At 40.0% G+C, this 18,957-nt stretch overlaps 1 protein-coding gene across 1 annotated transcript in view; it reads right to left on the reverse strand.

The window, feature by feature from the left end:
• Nucleotides 1–404: 404 nt before the first annotated feature.
• Nucleotides 405–18,957, reverse strand: part of smg7 (SMG7 nonsense mediated mRNA decay factor) — a 57,579-nt gene continuing 39,026 nt past the window's right edge. The window contains 11 exon segments of the mRNA XM_042335061.1: nt 405–2,643; nt 3,672–3,820; nt 3,962–4,135; nt 5,072–5,231; nt 5,478–5,564; nt 10,393–10,542; nt 11,965–12,339; nt 13,667–14,010; nt 14,942–15,086; nt 16,283–16,703; nt 17,140–17,259. Of these exon segments, the coding sequence (XP_042190995.1) occupies nt 2,530–2,643; nt 3,672–3,820; nt 3,962–4,135; nt 5,072–5,231; nt 5,478–5,564; nt 10,393–10,542; nt 11,965–12,339; nt 13,667–14,010; nt 14,942–15,086; nt 16,283–16,703; nt 17,140–17,259 (2,239 nt within the window). The 3' untranslated portion in view covers nt 405–2,529.

An 18,957-nucleotide genomic window follows, 5' to 3' on the forward strand; every position in this document is an offset into this window, starting at 1 on the left:
TTGTAAAAAGGTTATTTGAGTTATTCCTGATTTCCAAGCACACTACTTTTTGTGAACGTTTCAACAGTTTTACCTTTGCTCTTGCAATGAAAGCACTGTTACTCCTCATACTCATGCTGGGTCTGGAATTCCAGAACACAGAACCTGATCGCTTTGAATGGAAATCTTCAGTTGTAAAATGGACAACTTTATTCAGTGAACCTTACAGTTGATTAATTAAAGAATCCAGTTAGGAAATAATGGCAATGTCTTTACAGCTAAACTCCTCTTGAAAAGCTTTGGGATGTGCTTTACATTAGATATTGTAAAGTATGCACTACATTTTGCACTTAAGAGATTTTCTTCTAGGAGTTCATTAGATAAAAAAACATGCAGAGAAACAAGCATCAAACAAACACACATGGTTAGAACATGGTTTCATTTATTGAAGGCAAAGCTGATTCCAGCAATTGCTGCACAAGTTCTTACACAAAAAGGACATGAACACAAAAGCTTAGAACATAAACCATTTCCCGAGGGCCCTGTACTCTTTCTTGCAGTGCTCCTGTTCCCCAGAAATATAATCTATTCTGAACAGTGTACATGCATGCAGGTTGTGAACAACTTGCTCTGGTGCTTTTGTTAACCTTCTAGGACTTGTCGGCTCAGTGGGAAGGAAGACCTGGGGCCAGGCGATTCAGTACAAGAGTAGATTTAGAGATGTGTGACCAGAGCAGAACGGTGGAATGTTTCTGTGGGCTGGGCTGGGTGTCGAGTTGTACTTGTGATGCAGAGTGCTGGTTTGCAGTGGGTGGGTTGGGAAAAGGGAGGGTCGTCATCTCATTAAACAATTGCTTCCCATCTTAGAGGCCGTTGCAGTCTAGTTACCAGACGGCAATTTTCTACTGGAAAATTCTAGTTCCTTTAGTCTCCCCCACTTTTCCATCCAAGCATCAAGTTATTACCGCTCTGGTTTGAATTGTCCTAGCACCTGTCTGAGATACATAGTGATGTGCCAAGCAGCATGTGACCTTAGTTTCAAACAAACTTCACAGTGACACACACAATGTGACCCCCTCACCTGAAAATAACAAACATTCTTTTCCCACACAGTTCCAGCATCTTTCTGCACCAGAAATCCACTGTAGGAGTTTCAACAAGCAGATTTAGATTAGGATGACCCGAGGATGGTTTTAAACACGCATAGTCCCAATTGAGCCTTATAAACTCTACATTCTGATCTTTCCGCGAAGCTCAAAAGGACAAATGTTTGTTACATTCAACAGCCTGAATATTACTTGTGACGAGCAGTGAATGACCCATGCTTTTTAGTCCCCCCTCCCCCAGTTTTAATGGGAGCAGCACATGGGCACACGCAGTAAGACACACCCACAGTACAAGTGGCCCATCCACCCACTCACTCGCCCACCCACTCGCTCACTCACTCACCTGCATTGTGCCCCGTTTTGCTGAACCAGCAGCATTGCTGGACCCGTTCACTTTTTTTGCAAGACATGGCCAAATCAGGAATTAAAAATGACCATCCGACACAACAAGCCGACAGAAGCTGTTCTTACCTAGTAATTAAAAGCCTGAACTAGAACTAAATAGATAAATTAACCAGTTTCAAGGTTTGTATGCTATAGTAAAATTTATAGCTACTATTATAATCAAAAAACCACTAATTTAAAATCCCTAGCAAGTACTGCCTTTTTTTGTTTGAAGCAGAGCCCTCTGCTGCACATCTTACCCCCGCTTTAGCTAGGACTGCTACAGAACAGTATCACAAAGATTTAATATTGTAATTCCTACTGCAGCTATTGACATTAACAACTATTTTTTTAAAAAAAAAATCTAGAGCTAAAGGTGCAGTGATGTGAAGCTGTTTTGTTTCATACACACAAAACCCTTGCCTGTCTGAAAAGATGCCTTCATATAAATTCTTTGACAGAATGCCTCTGCACATCCTTATGTAATAGGTTCGAGGAAAGCTGATGAATGGGCCAGTGTCACTACACTTATAGATTACGAGCACGCCTGTTCCTCAACAGAGCACAAAATGATCACTCTCAACAACCAAGATGATAGAGGATTAAAAAATTAAACCATTTCCTCTCTAGCAGAGCATTCATTAGTTGATTCTTTTTAAGATTTGCTGTTATAATGTAACACTAACTTCAGCCCACTTGGCTGGTTATCTCCCATCTCATCCCCCTTTCACTGCCTGACTGCAATAGTGATGTACAAAATGGACAGGAACCTAGGAGGGATTTTCGAACGAGCAGATCAAGTGGTTGAGATAACTGAGTGAAACAGATGATGGCCCTTCCTCTGGAAGTGACAGGAAGCATGTAATGTTCTTTTTATTTTGTTTGTTTTTCCTCAGCAGCAGCTTTGTGCACACTCAGCACTGGTGGAGTGCTTACGCCCTCTCAACAGCAAGAGAACAGAGAAGAGGGCTGCCACCCGCAGGGGACCGTGGGCTGTAATGCAAACCCAACATGCCTTGAGTTGTGTAACCTGGATTCACCGGTCATGCCATTGTGCCGCTCAGTGTGGTGGGTTCAGTGTGCCGATTCCTCGCTGCTGCTTCTGTTTCTGCTGCATTAGCAGCTGCTCCAGTGCGGAGGGTCCAGGATGCATCATCGAACTGGACCAGATCGACTGAAAAGAAAATCCCAAAAATCTCTTTAGGCGACATCTTTCAGTTATGAATTGCAGTAATCCTTGATGCTACTTCAGTTATTTGCCATACAAGCATTCCCCTATACCCTCTAGGTAGATAAAGTCCAGACACTTGGAATGGTATTGTGGGTTTTATACTTAGGGCATAGAGTAAGAAAGGTACAGCAATACTACTACGTTTGCATAAAGCATGGGTAGACTGTAACTGTAATAATGTGTTCATTTTGGGTACCTTACTTCAAGGATGTTAAGACCTTGGAAGGGGTGCAGATGAGATTGACAAGCATGATGCAAGGGATGAAAGACTATAGTTATGAGGAGAGACTGGATAAGTTGGATCAGTTTTCACTGGAGCAAAGAAAGATAAGGAGGCCTGATAGAGGTGTACAAAATTATGAAGGGTTTGACAGTATAAATAGTGAGAAGATAAATTCCACTGGTAGGGGGATTAGAGGATTATAAGAACAAGAATTTAGAAGAATTTTTCCCCCGAACACAGTTGTTGGGACATGCAATTTCCTCAAAGGTGGTAGAAGCAGAAACATTCATCCTGAACGCCAGGAAGCAATTTTAATTTGGATTCAGTACTAGTTTTTAAAAAGTAGCTTTTTAGACCAACCATTTCGATGACAAGTGCTATCACCAAACTGTTCAAATAAGTTAATTCCGTCACTACCAAGGTCCATATTCAGGTCATTTTGAAGCCAAAGACAGACAGACACATGTGGCCTGGAATGTTGGAACTGTCTGTCAGAATGGAGACGAGGATGATACGTTGGAGATTTTAGTCTTTGGAGTTTGTGCTGAATTACCTACTGTGTGAATGAAATCCTCCCCTAAACAAACGCTTGAGTCAGTGAGTCCGTAATGTAGTGCATATTTGTGGAGGGAGTGTTCTTAATGGGGCCAAATGGTCTTGTTCTGTACTGTATGTTCTTAAGCCCTGGCAAGAGTCACTTTCAGCAGTAGCAGTAAAGGGGCAAAGGGAGGAATATAAAATCTAATACCTTGAAACTGTCCAAGAGCAGCGTGGACGAGTCGTCCAGTGTGGTGTCTGGGGCGGCCCATGTGTTGCTGGGAGTGCTGCCCTGATGCCAGCTGTTGTCCGAAGACGAAGATGCAGCAGGCAGATAGTCCAAGCCAAATCCACTCATTGCTTTGAAAATAACCCCCCCAAAAAAGTGTTATTGATTTTACCACAAACTATAAAAAAAATTCCAAACTTTAAGTAGACATCGAAACTCAATTTTGTTACTTTTTGCTGTAATGGTCATTTGAGGTTTACTGCATACCCTACCTGGCTTGTCTGTACGCTTCATGTTCCAGCGGTCAGTCAGTCTCCTCTCACTGTTGTCAGGAGTTCCAATCGGTCCAAAACCAGAGAAACAGTTCTGGTTGTGAGTTGGAGGAGAGCTGGGTAGGCTGCTAGGATTGGAGGAGTGAGGAGACTGGCTTGCTGGTGTTGAGTGATCTATTTTTTTTTAAAAAAGAGAAAAAGGAGAAAATTGAAGTTATTTCAAGCCCGTGACTTGCATGTTAAAAACCTATCTATATCTCTGGGTCTGCTGAGGGAACTTTTATTCAACTCCTAATTTGATACATATATAGATATCATTACACAATGGAGTAACCCACAAGTTGTCTCTTTAAGTGTGATCACATAAACATTTAATAATAATACGAAGCTCATTTCAAACAAGCAAAACAACAGTAGGTTAAAATAATCTAAAGAACAGCACCCGAGATACACTTTTCAGGGCCAACAGAAAATACAGGGAAATCTGACAAATTTTGTGGAAAATTGAGGGCAGTTGGAGGGGAGATGTCAGGGGGTATAGTAAATTCTGCAGTAAAATTGCGGGCTCACTTTTCTATTGGCCTGAGTCATTAGAAAGGTTAAGATATCACATAGGTGTCATAATCATGCTTTCCTGACTCAGACAAACACAGTACCTACGTGAAGGGAAATACAATCATCAAATTATTCAGCTAAATTTGTGGAGAAATAATTTACAAAATAATAATTCTTGCATTTGATATAGTATGGTATACATCACGTCACTGAAACGTCTCAAAGCATTTCACAGAAGTTACAAAGTTGAGTGACTGTATATTTTGTGGGTGAAACGCGACAATCAATGGACCCAGCAGTGTCCCACGAACAGTCATGGAGTGAATGACCAAATTATTATTTTTTTAATCTCTGCAACCCTAAACAGAATTTCAACCTTCAAATTTTACAAGATAAATTGAAACCTGCATTACTTTATTATTGTATGCGAAAATCCCATCAAATTGGAAGTTACTGGGAGATTTTTTGGGTGTGAGGCAAAGGTGGAAAAAATAGTGATATTCTTACAATTGCCAGATAATAAATGAAGGCGAATTGTACTTCGAAACAACTCACCTGAACTGGCAGGAAGGGATGGAGACCAAGGATTTCCATCAAACAGCGAATAACAGGAGGCCTCGTGGAATGCGTGTGGTGGCATATTCTCAGATTTGCCACTAGGTGCTAGGTGCTTGCCATAAACCTCACTGAAAATGCTGTTATTCTGACAGTTTTCCTGAAAGCAAGTGGAAAGAGATGAGTACTACGGAGAACTTCACAATCAGTTAGACGTGCAATGTTAAACCACATGATCTATACAAATGTCTCATACTGATCAGAAGATTTTTTTGAACAAGAGCAATAAGCAAAACACGCAGTGTCTTGCGATTAGTTTAACAGAGATTACAACAGGAAAACATTACCATTAGCACAATTCTTCCTCACTCTCTGAATTCTAAATGGATTTTACTAGATAATATACCTGATTGAGTGGAAAAGGAGGCAAGGGCAATAAAGAGGAGGAAGAAATCAACTCCGAGGACCTGTCCAGCCGAGATCTGTTAGGCATCTAAATGGAAGAAATGGAGAAAGAACGGGAAACATTATTTTAATACATCATGTCAATTACAAAATCAAATGAAGAATCTACAATAGCTGCAGAGCAAAAATGAGTGAGATTAAGTTGGTTTATGATGAGCATATTTCACTGCTGGACTTAAATACCAATGGCCATATAGTATATTTGCCGGTTACTTATGACACACAGAAGCATGGTTGCTATTAACTAAACGTAGCCAGGAATCTTCACAGGTAACTGATGATAGTGCTGAGGGGACATCATCAACACACCTCCTTAACAAGTTTCAAGTATAAAAGGAAAGACAGATTCCATATATGCATTTCTGAACAGATCATGCGTATGTACGAATTATAGAAATGTAGGCAATGTAGGGATGGTGGAAAAGAAAATTAAATTATGAATAAAACACAAAGTAACTTCCAACATGCAAACATGGGAAAAGTTGTAATGTTGTGGCAGATTTAACTCTGGATGGTCAAGGCAGCATTTTGTAGTCTTGGCATGTACAAAGAATGGTATTTAGCACACTGATCAAATTTAATATCAAGCTAAATTCACTGAATCAATCACTAACAAAACCACTACTCTGACCCGATGCTCCCACTAGAAGGCCTGCCATTTGCGATAATGCTTGTAGTTTCACCCTCAAAACTCTTTCTGCACAAAACACAACGAAGCTAAGAAACCTGCTAAAAGGTTGTCTTTCTGTACTTGGTTTGCAGAAGTTTCAAACTTTTGCAGTACAGGTCAGTTTCAGGAACTTGATATTTGGGTATTCATATGATGTGGAATTTATTGATGTCATCAAGCAATTACAATTTTTTAGATTTTTTTTAATGTTATTAATAAAGTAATCCTTGCATTTGATGGTGCGTCTTTCACATCCCAAGCTGCTTCAACTATACTGTAAGGTGCAGGCACTGTGTGTATTGAGGCCAAATGCAGCAGCCAATCGCATACAACAATGTCCCACAAAGAACCATGAAGTGAATGACCAATTTTATTTGGGAGATTGTTGGCCCAGACATCAGGCGAAACTCCCTTCTCTTTTTGAATAGTGCCATGAGATCTTTTAACATCCACCTGAACAGGCAGACGGTGCCTCAATTTAACATATCACCTGAAGGATAAGACATTTTATTCAACATAATCTAGAGTTGCATGCACGCAAAATATTGTACTCAGTTTTGAGATTAAGAAGTAATGCAGATCAATTCAGTTTATTCAGCAGTTTGTTATCAAACCCTCATCCACATCTTCATCACTTCTCAACTCACCTTTTCAAATTCCCTCCACACAGACCTCCCCAGGACCACCATCTACAAGCTGCAGCTTATCCAAAACTCGATGGCCCATATTCTTATCACAAAAAACTTAGTGTGACCGTAAGCGCGGTTGTCAGGCTCTATTGTCTCCAAGAAGATTGACTTCAAGATCCGTACTGTCCAGCCTTTGTAAATCCTTACCCTCACCTACAAATCCCTCCATGCCCTCACACCTTCCTTCCTCTAGGCTTCTCGAAACTCACTCTCTTACTCGTCCCCTCCGCTCAGCAAACGCAGACCTTCTGTGCATTCCTTCCTCCTAGTTATCAGCAGCCGAGCCTTCAGCAACTATGTCCCCCCCATCCTCAGGAACTCCCTCTATCGACCTTTGCTTTGAAAAGTATAGTTTTTGGGCAAAGACATGTCTGTTCAATTTTGTACTGGAGTTCATACCTTTCCTTAGTCCCGTTAGCCCTTTTCCTTACACTTATGGTCAAGAGAAAATTGACGTAATTTAACAATACTTTTTAAAGTGCAAGATAAGACTAGACCAGTATTACCTTAGAGTTTCAACTTAAAAAGAAACCTTTTAGCACATTTTAGCACTTCCTAAAGAGCTATGGTACAGTGCACTTCAGAACGGTTTGCCTGCCCCCACCCCATGTTTAAATTGTGGTTCAAATTACTCCAAATATATCAATTACACAGAATCTACAGCAACAAAACTGGCTCTTTGGCCCAACTCATCCAAGACAGTTTATATTCCAGCTGAACCTCCACTGACCCTAATCCCCTCTCAAGCCTCCCATACCCCACTCTTTAGATGTGAAAGATAGTATATAAATGCAATTTATTGTTTCCATAATAAATAATTCTTGCATTTGATATAGGCCACATCAGGAGGACATCTCAAAGTGCTTCATAGGATTCAATGTGAAGTGCAGTGACTTATGTTTTGCACGCATTACATTGTATGCCAACATCATATTAGAGACAAAGGGAAAACACTTGGGACATCTAAATAGTCTTTAATTCAACCTGAAGTTACCCCAACAATTCCAGTGGGAGGAAGCTCTGACATGCAATACTCTGCAGTATGTTGATAAGATTGAATATTTTCATAACTATAATTTTTTTCTCTCACACACACACACAAGTGTTGCTTGAGAACAGTTTTAAAAAATGGAGTGGACAATGTATCCTCAGAATCTCTGCTGGCAACTTTCCATCATGATTTGATCACACGCAATTTCAAAAGATTGCTGGCGATAGAATCTTTGTTCTTCAATTTAACATGCTCCAGTTAAAAACAATTTGAAAAACTGATTCAAGCAGAGTGCTGCTGCTAATGTTATGCACCAGTACCACAATTAAAAACAGAAAATGCTGAGCAGATTGGATTTGATGGTCTCATTCATCTACAACCTAAGGTAGCCCAAGAGTTAACGGTACATTCATTTGATATTTAAACAAAGATAGACTGCACCCAGTACAGCACTTGATGACAAGAACAGAAACCTGAAGTTTCAAATATTCTGCTGAGTTAGCTAATTGCAGTCAGGGTAATTAATAATATAATTCTTACATTTACATAATCCTTACATAATAATACAACCCTTACATAAAGTGCCTTTCGCGTCGGGAGCATGTCCCAAAGCACTTCACAGGATATACTCTAAAATGCAGAGACTGTGTATTCAAAGGCAAATGCAGTGGCCAATTTTCACATTGGCTGTGAAGTGAATGACCAATTTTATTTGGGGAGAGTGTTGGCCAGAATATCGTGAGGAAATCCCTTCTCTTTTCAAATAGTGTTATGGGATCTTTAACGTCTACCTGAACAGGCAGACAGTTGGGTTGTTACAATTAATGTACCTAGGTGAGAAAGGATGTGAGGTTGAAATACAATCAAGTCAGAGTTTCTGCTCCTGATTGCTTATTAGAAATCCGTACTGAAATCCGATTTCTGGAGTTGGGGGAAGAGGACAAGATCAGGAGTTGGTTAGGATGTCCCCAAGAGCCTCCTAACACTCCCAATCTGGAGAAGAAAATTGGAGAACAAAATAAAAAAGCTCCATTAAGTCACTTGTATTGACAGAAACACTCATGCTCCTTACATTTCTATCAGGTCTCCAATACAGGCCGAGCTGGATGAATGTAATGGATCCCTGAAGTAAACGGATGTTAGTCAAAGTACTTGGAAGCCAAAGGTGTAATTCAAGACCAATGAAGGGAAGCAAATGGAATTGAGTGCGGAATAGAATACTCCACTAAAGGAAGCATTTTCACTGCAACTTAATCAACAATATTTCACTTCAACATATTTGTAAGCTTTGTTAATCTGGTAACTAGTTTTTTTGGCCAATGTTCTATTCTTTGGCTAGTCCAACCTTTGCTCAATAAACAGAATAGGTTCACCACTTGATAATAATAATTGCATTTTATATTGCACCTTATGTCAAAACATCTCAAAACATTTCAGAAATTTCTGTAAAGTGTAGTGATTGCATTTATATGCAAATTGCAGCCAATTTACAGGCAGACTGAACCTTGATTTAACGTCTCATGGAAGGGCAGCACCTCCGAAAATGCAGCGCTCCCCCTGCACTAACATGTTAGCCTAGACTATGAACTCAAAGCCCAGAGGATTTCTCGTTTTCAAAGTTATTAAAATACAATAAACTGCAGGTGTTAAGACTGCTGAAAACTGCATTAGCCCTCATCAACTTAAACTATATCCTTACTGCATGTAGTACAGCCAACTTCCTTTTTATGATACAACTCCCTGTCCTCAATGAATCAACCTAGTTTTGCCATCTCACCATTCTTTAATAATGATCAATGTCTCCCTGTTCTATGTGCAGTACTTTCTGTATTATACCAGTCACCTTTCAATCCTGATTCCTTTCAATCTCCAGCCATAGCCAATGTAAAAAGGAATGGGAATATATGTTGCCCCTCTCATGCCTTACTCCATATCGCACTCATCTACCAACTTATAGATGCGTTCCTCTCGGAACCTTTCATTCTCTCAGACCACATCTTCCAAAACATTGTCAATTTACTGCCAAGCAAGGACATGAAGGCTGATGTGAAATTAATCTTGCAGACTTGCCTTAGGGACTGACCAGTCCTACTTGATTTTAGCAAAGAGCTTATTTTAGCTTCTTTTCAAAAATATTCAACCAGAAACACATACAAAAGCAAAAAAAAAAGTTTAAATTAAACTAAGTTTAATTTAAACTAAAATGACAATGGTTTCACAGAAACTTAAAACCATTGAGTGAGTACAGCCGCTTTGGTTCCTAGTCCGTCCGTCTGAACCCTCCACCCCTCCGCCCCAAACCATAGCAGTCTCTTATTCTCCATTACAACAGTTGCATTAAACAGAACATTAAAGGTAAATGCAAAATAGGTAAATATGTAGACTACAGCCAAATTACTGCCGTCGCTGCTTGAACTAAGAACAATACTTAAACTATTGTTCGCTTTAAGCACTTGTCAAGACTGGAACTACAAGACAGAAACAGAAGAACAAAGTAAGTACATACAAAGAAACCTCTCCCAGAAGCACTGCCCAGAGAGCCAGCCAAAGCCTGGTAGAAATCATGGGGTTTGGAAAAAGCCAGCTCCTCCTCCTCCTCAAAGTCAGCAATACTTTTTAACAGGTCAGGAGGCAACAGAGGTGAGCTCTTGGCATCCTACAGATAGAAGAGGAACAGAGGAAGAAAGTATACTGAGACAGAGGAAACAAAAAAAATCAGCAAAGACTTAGATCTTGGCTCAGGACCAAAAATACAGCAAATGTAATAGCAGAGCAGAGATTTGTGACTACATTATAAAAAAGACCTTTTAACTGAGTGGTTCCCTTTCAGCATAATTTACCTAATAGCTGAATCAATACTTGAGGAATTGGGGATTGCTTGTGTGTATTAAGAGAGAAGATTTCAAACAAATGAAGTCCAGGGATAATGTTAAACAGTCTAAAGCACAGTGTTAACGTCAGTGAACCATGAATGCAAAAAGGACTACCAAGGAACATTTACATATAGTGATAGTAACTTGGATTACTGTTAAACTGTGTGCAGCAGTAATAGTTTACATCAGTCTAATGTATTTATGGAGAACCTTGGACATAGTAATTCACCTTTGTTTACATTTGCAAAAACATCTAGAAAGTAGCTATTTGTACACAGTTCTGCATTTACAGCTGAACTTTAAAGATCATCAAATCTTTCACGCATCTGTTGCACTGTCAAACCATTAAGCAAGCCCTCTTGACAAGTAGTCTAACTATATCAAAGTATGATTAATATTTCAAGATGTTAATACAAAGACTAAGAGGCTGCTGAACTTAACTGTGAAATATAGATTATGGTAGGTGGAGTAGGACAGACATAGAAAGTTGCAAAAAAAGAGCGACGAGGCAGTACCCTAGGTTCTGTTCAAGCAATAAATAAGTCAATAATTCTGAAACACTTTAGTGGGGCGAGGGGAGAAGAAGCAAAGGGAGTCAATTTCACTCAGTAAAAAGTTCAAACTTTTCTCATGAAACATCAGGCTGGGATGCTGGTTTAAACCTGGGGGGAAAAAAATCTACCTAACTAGCTTGGAGGACATTAACAAGTAATGAAAAGCCTTTCCTAAAAACTGTAGACCTGATAACTATCCAGAATAAATCAAAACACAAAATATGCCAAACCAAAGCCATGCAGTATTGATCAAATTCAGATGTTTCCTTGATGTTGAGGGTGAACCATTTTGCATTCCTATTTGTCTCTTCTATAATATTGTATTTCCATGAGCAAAGGCTTTCACAAATTTGCACCAAGTCTAGGGACCTTTTCATTCAGTTAAACCCAACAGGTTAATCTGGAGCAGAAATCTGCTTCTAATGTTGAAGAACGGGAGAGCTAAAAGGAGGACAAGGATAATCTTTTGATCTCTGAGACTTGCCTGGCAACATCATTTTACTGAACGGATTTATCCTGTGTAAACTAAATGAATTAACAGCTTTCTTGGGAGTGAAATATAAGCTGTCTACTGACATGCAGAACATTTCAACCATGGCTTGTATGCATTGCAGTAAACATGATCTATATTTGGATCAGTTGGTAGCTTACCTCAAATGATTGCATTCTAGGCATACTGTCCTGGTCAGATCGGAAGACGCCTTGCTGTCGCTTCACCAGACGATCGTTATTCATATGCTGCCCCCCCATCATGTGCCGCATATCTGACATGCTATAGTCCCAGGCAAACTCCTGCATTTTATGCACATCTGAAGGACTCTGAGTAAACGATTCCATTGGGAAAACCTTCATGTTCTTTTCCATTTGCACTTGATTTTGCTGAAGTGACTGTTCAAACAGCTTTAATGGGTCCTGATGGATGTAATAGGGCTGCTTTAAAGCCATCTGGATAGAAGTCTTCTGAAGTTGAGAGGGGACCGGGTGATGGTGGTTCCACAGCTGGTTGGTCTGGTCAGCCTGCAGATACTAAATGTGAGAAAATAAAATACATCAATTGTCAGGAAATAAAAATGAATCACCTACCTTCAGTGATCTTTTTTGTGGGAAGCATTTCTATCCGCACAACTTGTGTAAACAAAGAAAATTAATCAACCATGGTCCAAAGGTAATTTACATGCCTACAGCACCATACAAGTGCTCCGGGTACCGCTACCCCGCGTGAAATGCGCTAAATGGAATTTGTTCTTCCAAGTGCTCTCCTCTTTCCCAAGTTGCATACTATAAACATACAATTCATGGTCATCCTTTATCCTTTTTCCCCCCCATTGTCAGTGAAGTGAGCATATCTCCAACATCACTCAATAAGATTGACATTAATATTAAAAAAACGAGAAGATATAACTTCCCCTTCCCCCGCTCTCATTTGGCTATCCTTCACAATAACATGGTCAGGACCGAGCAGGTCTTTATTTGGGGTGGGTTTGAACCTTGGACTGGAGTAGGTTAACTAGCTTTTAATGTGATGCGGAAGACGACAAATTTTCATTGAGTGTTTATTAAATGTACAATTGTTTTTTGTAATCTTGAATTCTTTTGAAAGTAACATCTGAGAAAAAGGTGTCAGTTCAGATGTTGGTACAATAAAATCCGTAACGGAAAATACGAATTTGCTAACTTTCAGTGAAGGATAATTTCGGTGCAGATAATTGAAAACTAGTTACAAAATTTGCACTTGTTGCAAAGCTGTTGATATAAACCACCGTATTTTTAAAACTTTCTTTAAAATATAATAATCCTTGCATTTTGATATAGCGCCTTATCATGTTGCTGAGACGTCTCAAAGTGCTTCACAGAATATCCTGTAAAGTGAATTGACTGTATTTTGTGGGCAAAATGCAGCAGTCAATTTTGCACAACAGTGTGCCGTAAACAGTCGTGGGTTGAGCGACCAATTTATTATTATTATTTTTTATTTTTGAAGAGATAATTACCCCAAAAAACAATCCGCCAATTGACTAACAACCGAGTTCCTACTTGCTGCTAGTCAAACAGAGGCGCATGGAATAAGGAGACTTGCCCAAGGTTTTGCTCTGTCCAGGAATCCAACCAGGGTCCTCTCGCTTGCAAGCCGAGCACGGTAACCATTACGGTACAAAAATCTTTATAAATATCAATATTCTAAACCTGTCTGTGGATTCAATACTTACAGCTCAGTTACATCATAAACAGCAGACACTGGGAACACCCACTTCTAAGCAAGTAACTAAAAACAAAACTTAAATATCTAAATATGTGAAAATTCTACTGTTTGCATTTTCCCGTAACACTGAAGGATTCATCTGTTTCAGCTTACCTGCTGAGGTCCAAGGTGGTGCTGATTCTTTCCCATCTGTTGTGCTGGCTTGGTGGGTGATTGCTGCTGGTTCACAGTCTGCACCTGGAGCTGGGACTGGGGCACCTGTTGTTGCTGACCTTGTTGCTGTTGGGGACCTTGGTTTAGTGGCCCTTGCCCCGATGGCCGCTGCTGGCTGTAAGGGACATGGGACTGTTTCCCACCTGGCACCTGGTTTCCTGACTGAGGGTGGCCAGCGGCTTGGAGGTAGGGTCCTGGTATGGAGACCCCAGGTGGAAATGTATAACCAGGATTCATCTGGAAAGTAACAGGTGGAGACACCAGATAGGGAGGTGGAGGAAACCCTGCAACAAAACAACAAGTATTACTATGGCCATCACCAGGCATTTTAATCTCTGATAAGTGTCCGTGGCACTTCCCAATCTGGCACAATATAAAATGCACCTCATCAATAATCAGTCTTTCTAGAGCATGAGATTTAAAGGGCTGGGAGGGATATGTTTCTTTGTTTTTCATTATTTTCCAATTTCTACACAACTGGAAGTAACAATCCTATAAAGCAAACTAAGCCAGTATTAAATATTCACAGAATATTAAGCTGCTCATGGTTTTATATAGGATAACATTTCAAGTGCATTGCAAGGCCAACACACACACAAACATCTCACTGGATTGAGACCAACGAAACTCACTTGATTTATAATATTAATCCTTGCATTTTATATATCCCCTTATATCACATCATGAGGAAGTCTCAAAGCACTTCACAGGATATACTGTAAAGTGCAGCGACAATGAAATGGCAGTCAATTTGCCCACAGCAATGTCCCACAAACAGCCATGAAGTGAACAACCAATTTTATCTGAGGGATTGTTGGCCAGGAGTCTGAGACAAACTCCCTTCTTTTTTCAAATTGTGCCAATTTTAACATCCGCCTGAGCAGGCAAGGACCCTAGTTTATCATCTCACTCGAAGGACCACACCTCCCACATTAAGCGCCCCTTGTAATGCACTGAAGATCAGTCTGGACTATGCAATTTCAAAGTCCCAACTTGGGGTTTGAACCCACATCCTTCGGACTCAAGAGGCGAGAGTGCTACCAACTGAGCCAGTCTGATTTAGGATTCCTACAACTTTTATCCCGACCCCATGGACTAGATAAGGGACAGTTTCCAGTAGAGCCAGTCCTCTAAATTCCACTATGCCAGCCACTGTAAAACTAAATCAAGTGCCGTGTGAAATATTCGCAATTTTAAGTGCCTCGACTGCCTCACCTGGTCGGCTCGGAAGAGGAGGAAATGCTCCTGGATGGTGAATGGGGATAAACTGCGAGTTGCTGGTCTGGGTCTGTGACTGACTCACTGGAGTTTTCCTAGCCTCCGACACTGGTGTTTTTCTCAGATCCGTTTGAGCTTTTACCTAGTGAGCATAATGATACATTATCAGTTAAATACCAGTTACATCAAAATACTCTACATTGGATTCTTACAACATGTATCAAATGCTAACCCCATGGATCTTTGTGATACTCGACAAATCCCACAATAAAGTTATAATATTTATCAGTAGATTGTTGTTGTCCAGAACCATTGGAGACAATTTACCAGTTGTTAAAATGTCATTTCATAAAGAAAAAAGATTTTGTTCAATGGCAATTTTAGTCAGAATGTTCACGATACTGCAGAGCAAGGGGTGAAACCTATTTTTTAATCAACTCCCAAAATAGCGCTTTTTATGATCCAAATTCTGCTTCTCAATATTCCAACAATAGTAAGTGCACGTAGAGTATTATGAGAGGCAGCCCAATAGATTGAGGGGCTTTATATAACCCAGTGGCTCTGAAAGTGCTGGCAAACTGCTCATAAGTTGTTTTTTATAACATGGTTAACTCCACAGATTCCCAATGTTACTGAGACATAGCTCTCACCATCACTGACTATAGAGTTCCTTGTTTGGTCACAGGACCTCAATTCTTACTGTAATTAAAACTGGGAACCCCACTGCATCTGCCCCCTTCTTGCACCTGAATGTACTACACTCGAACAGAAAGATTGGGTTTCACAGCCAATACTGCCCTCAAGTTATATCTCCCAAACTGAGACAGCAAGGGTCATCCTGCCTAAAATGATACCCAACCTGGTGCCGCTTTGAATGGAGGAATCATAGCTCAGTAGCAATAAGGACGAACGCTGTCTGACTACAAGCCCATAGATACTGAGGCCAATTGTAACATCTCCGTCACAGAGAACTATTATATGAAAGACTTGTCTAACCAAGATGCAATTTAAAAGATAGAATATTAGCATAAGGGGGGGGGGGGGGGGATTACCACACTTTGTAAATTAATTTCAAAACCTGACTACTAAAGTTGGAAAGTGACTTGTTAATACAGGTTATCATTTAATATATCTATAATTGTTTGGAGACTGCTGAGAAGTAGATTTGTTGCAAGATTAAGTGACATTAATAACTGGGCTGTGGACTCCTGACCAGTACTTCCCATTCATAATGTCAAAATTCCCATACCAAGAAACAAAATGGAAATAGAAAATGTCTGATTTCATTGTACAAGCTCCAAAACACCAAAGGACCAAATCCAGCATGTGCTACCCTACCTGAACAGCCACATTCTGCTTTCGCACATGTTCCATATTCTTCTCTTGATTGTTGTTTTTCTTTGGTTCAGTCTTTCTCTTATTGCTGTCTCTTTTTATCTCCATTTTGTTTGCACTGTCACTTCCTTTGCTAAAGTCCCGCCTATCCTTCACACCTTCTTTCTGGTGGTGATTCCGATTCTGTTCCCGTGGTTTAATATTCTCTTTGAAAGTAACGAGTTTCTCCCCACTTTCCGAGCTGTTGCCCTGAGTCTTGCCTGAAGACAAGACTGATTTTAACCCCTGACCAATCTCTGTGGTGGGTTCTGAAAAGGAAGAATCCAGGAGGATCAGTCCATCTGTGGACTCAGAATCCTCAACCAGTTCTGCGATGTTAGTTAGGAACAGTAGTTTGCCTTCCTCATTTTTGCTCTGGATAAGTCTGGAGAAAAAAAAAACACAATAAAATCTAAGCAAAAATATGCAATGAATTGGTTATGGAACAGTCTTTACGACAGTCAAAAGTTGCCAGCATATAGATTGTGGATATTTGAACAACTGAATTTGATGTGCAGTAGTAATTTAGTGGCATCACATACTGCTCCAGGTGACAGCAAGCATGCACGAGTGACTGACTGGAAACAGATACTACGACTACCAGCGCCATTTGTCTAGTTTTAATATAAATATCATAAAAGGATTCATCCTTTTTTATTTTCACCTGGCCTGACATCAAGCTTCTTTTTTTAAATTGCTCCTCAGAATATTCCATCAATAAAATTTATTCCACTCTTGGGAGGCCTTTTAGTTAAGTTGAGGCATCGAATGGTAACTGTCGACAGTCAATCTGAATGGCAGACTACTTTGTCACGCCATACCTGGAATGATTTTCTGCTATCCATTTTCCAAAAATAAGCAATCGCTGGTGCCGGGTCCTTAGCTGCTGGCCCTCTTTGTCCACTACAATTCCTTGGTGCCCCCTTGTGAAATCGAGATTCCTTTACAAGAAAGCAAAATGCAACAATATTAATGCAGAGAATGTGTCCTATTCATCACACCGTAACAACAATTTATAAATACAATCATCCTCTCAGTAATATACACGTAAATGTTAACCAAATACAACACTTCCAGTTTCAGTTGCTAATGAACATTTCATTAAAAAAAATTAGTTAGCCCAAATCAGTTACTAGTAAGAAAGCAGAGAAGCTTTTTTCTTGCTATCTTCAAAACTTAGATTGCACCAATACTCTTCAAATGTAGAAAGCATCTGGCACAAATGGCATGTCATCAGGGTTGCTTCGTATAATACTTCACATTTCCCTTTATCCGTCAGTTAATGGGAAACAAAGTCACAAAGCTATTCCTCCAATAGGTGTGAGAGAATGTATTGGACAGGAACTAACACACTGAAACTGTACCTTAATATCCTCTACCATCCNAAAAACCGGTACAGAATACTAGCCTTACTCATCACTTCAACTGTGGAACTGAGTAATGCCACAAGGGTCATGTTTGTGTATCCTGCCTCCAAATCAGCTTTGCTTCTGGTTACATTGCAAGCCAGAACGATGCCCATGTCAAAGCGCAGCTAAAGTCTGTGTCAAATGCACTCAGTTCACTAATACCCACCACACCATTACTGTTAAATATATTGTGCATCTGCAATAGATTTCAGCAATGCCATCAGCTACAACCTCAGAAGATAAACGTAGCATCAGCAGTCACACCATGAGTTAAATAATTTTGTTGCAAAAACAAATGTTGCTGGTTAAGTATTTTGATTAAGGACAAGCTTGAATTTGTACTCTAAACCTATTTTAAAATTTGCAAACAGCAGTGCAAGTACTTACATTGGTCACCCTGCCTGGGGACAATGCGCTTTCTCTGCCTGCTAATCCCCATTTACTGTTTCTCAGTGGGAGCACCTGCAGATACCTACTGTGTTGAAGCTAATCTTATTGCCTAAGTGAGAGCTGCAAAGTACCTCACAAACACATTAATGATTCATACAGACCATCATGTGCACATTTTCTGAAGTGGCACCAGTTGCACTCAAGTGACTGTTAGTAAAAAGCAACAATACAAAATGACAGTCTTCGCAACTACACTTGTGGATTTATTGTAGTTCTGTTTCATAAACAAAACAAGATTTTGAAACAGATCTGGACAGACTCCAAAACAGCCTGACACTTCAGTAATTGGTTACTGATAAATGCCATCACTGCATTTTCCATCTTTCCCGAAGGGTACTGAACACATTGTACTGGAAATGAATGGCAGCAAGATCTCCAAGCACTCTTGGCCTTCTCCACTAACACAATCCCTTCACATTCGTTTGCAAACTTAAAAAAACCTAAAGCTGGCTTGTCAGACTGTACACTGATTTCGGACCGAAATAGATATTATTTTTCTCATTCAATTCTTCTCACATCATTCTCTGGCAAAATAGGGCAGGCAGGTTAACTGTACTAAATCCCTTGCCAATAACTAACTTGCTTCCATGTCTGGAAAGTGGGCAAGAAACTCTAGGCAAGAACCTATGTCTCATGACACCGTGGTACAGCTGGTATAAGCACTACTGATATATAATCAGATGTGAAGGGATGACCATAAGGTGGATTGATGGACCATTTTTACCAACCAAGCAATATATTACAAAACCTTTCAAAATGCCTACAGATCACACATCAAAA

Source organism: Callorhinchus milii, unplaced genomic scaffold (genome assembly GCF_018977255.1).
Source record: "Callorhinchus milii isolate IMCB2004 unplaced genomic scaffold, IMCB_Cmil_1.0 Scaffold5, whole genome shotgun sequence".
In the NCBI taxonomy this organism is placed as follows: Eukaryota; Metazoa; Chordata; class Chondrichthyes; order Chimaeriformes; family Callorhinchidae; genus Callorhinchus; species Callorhinchus milii.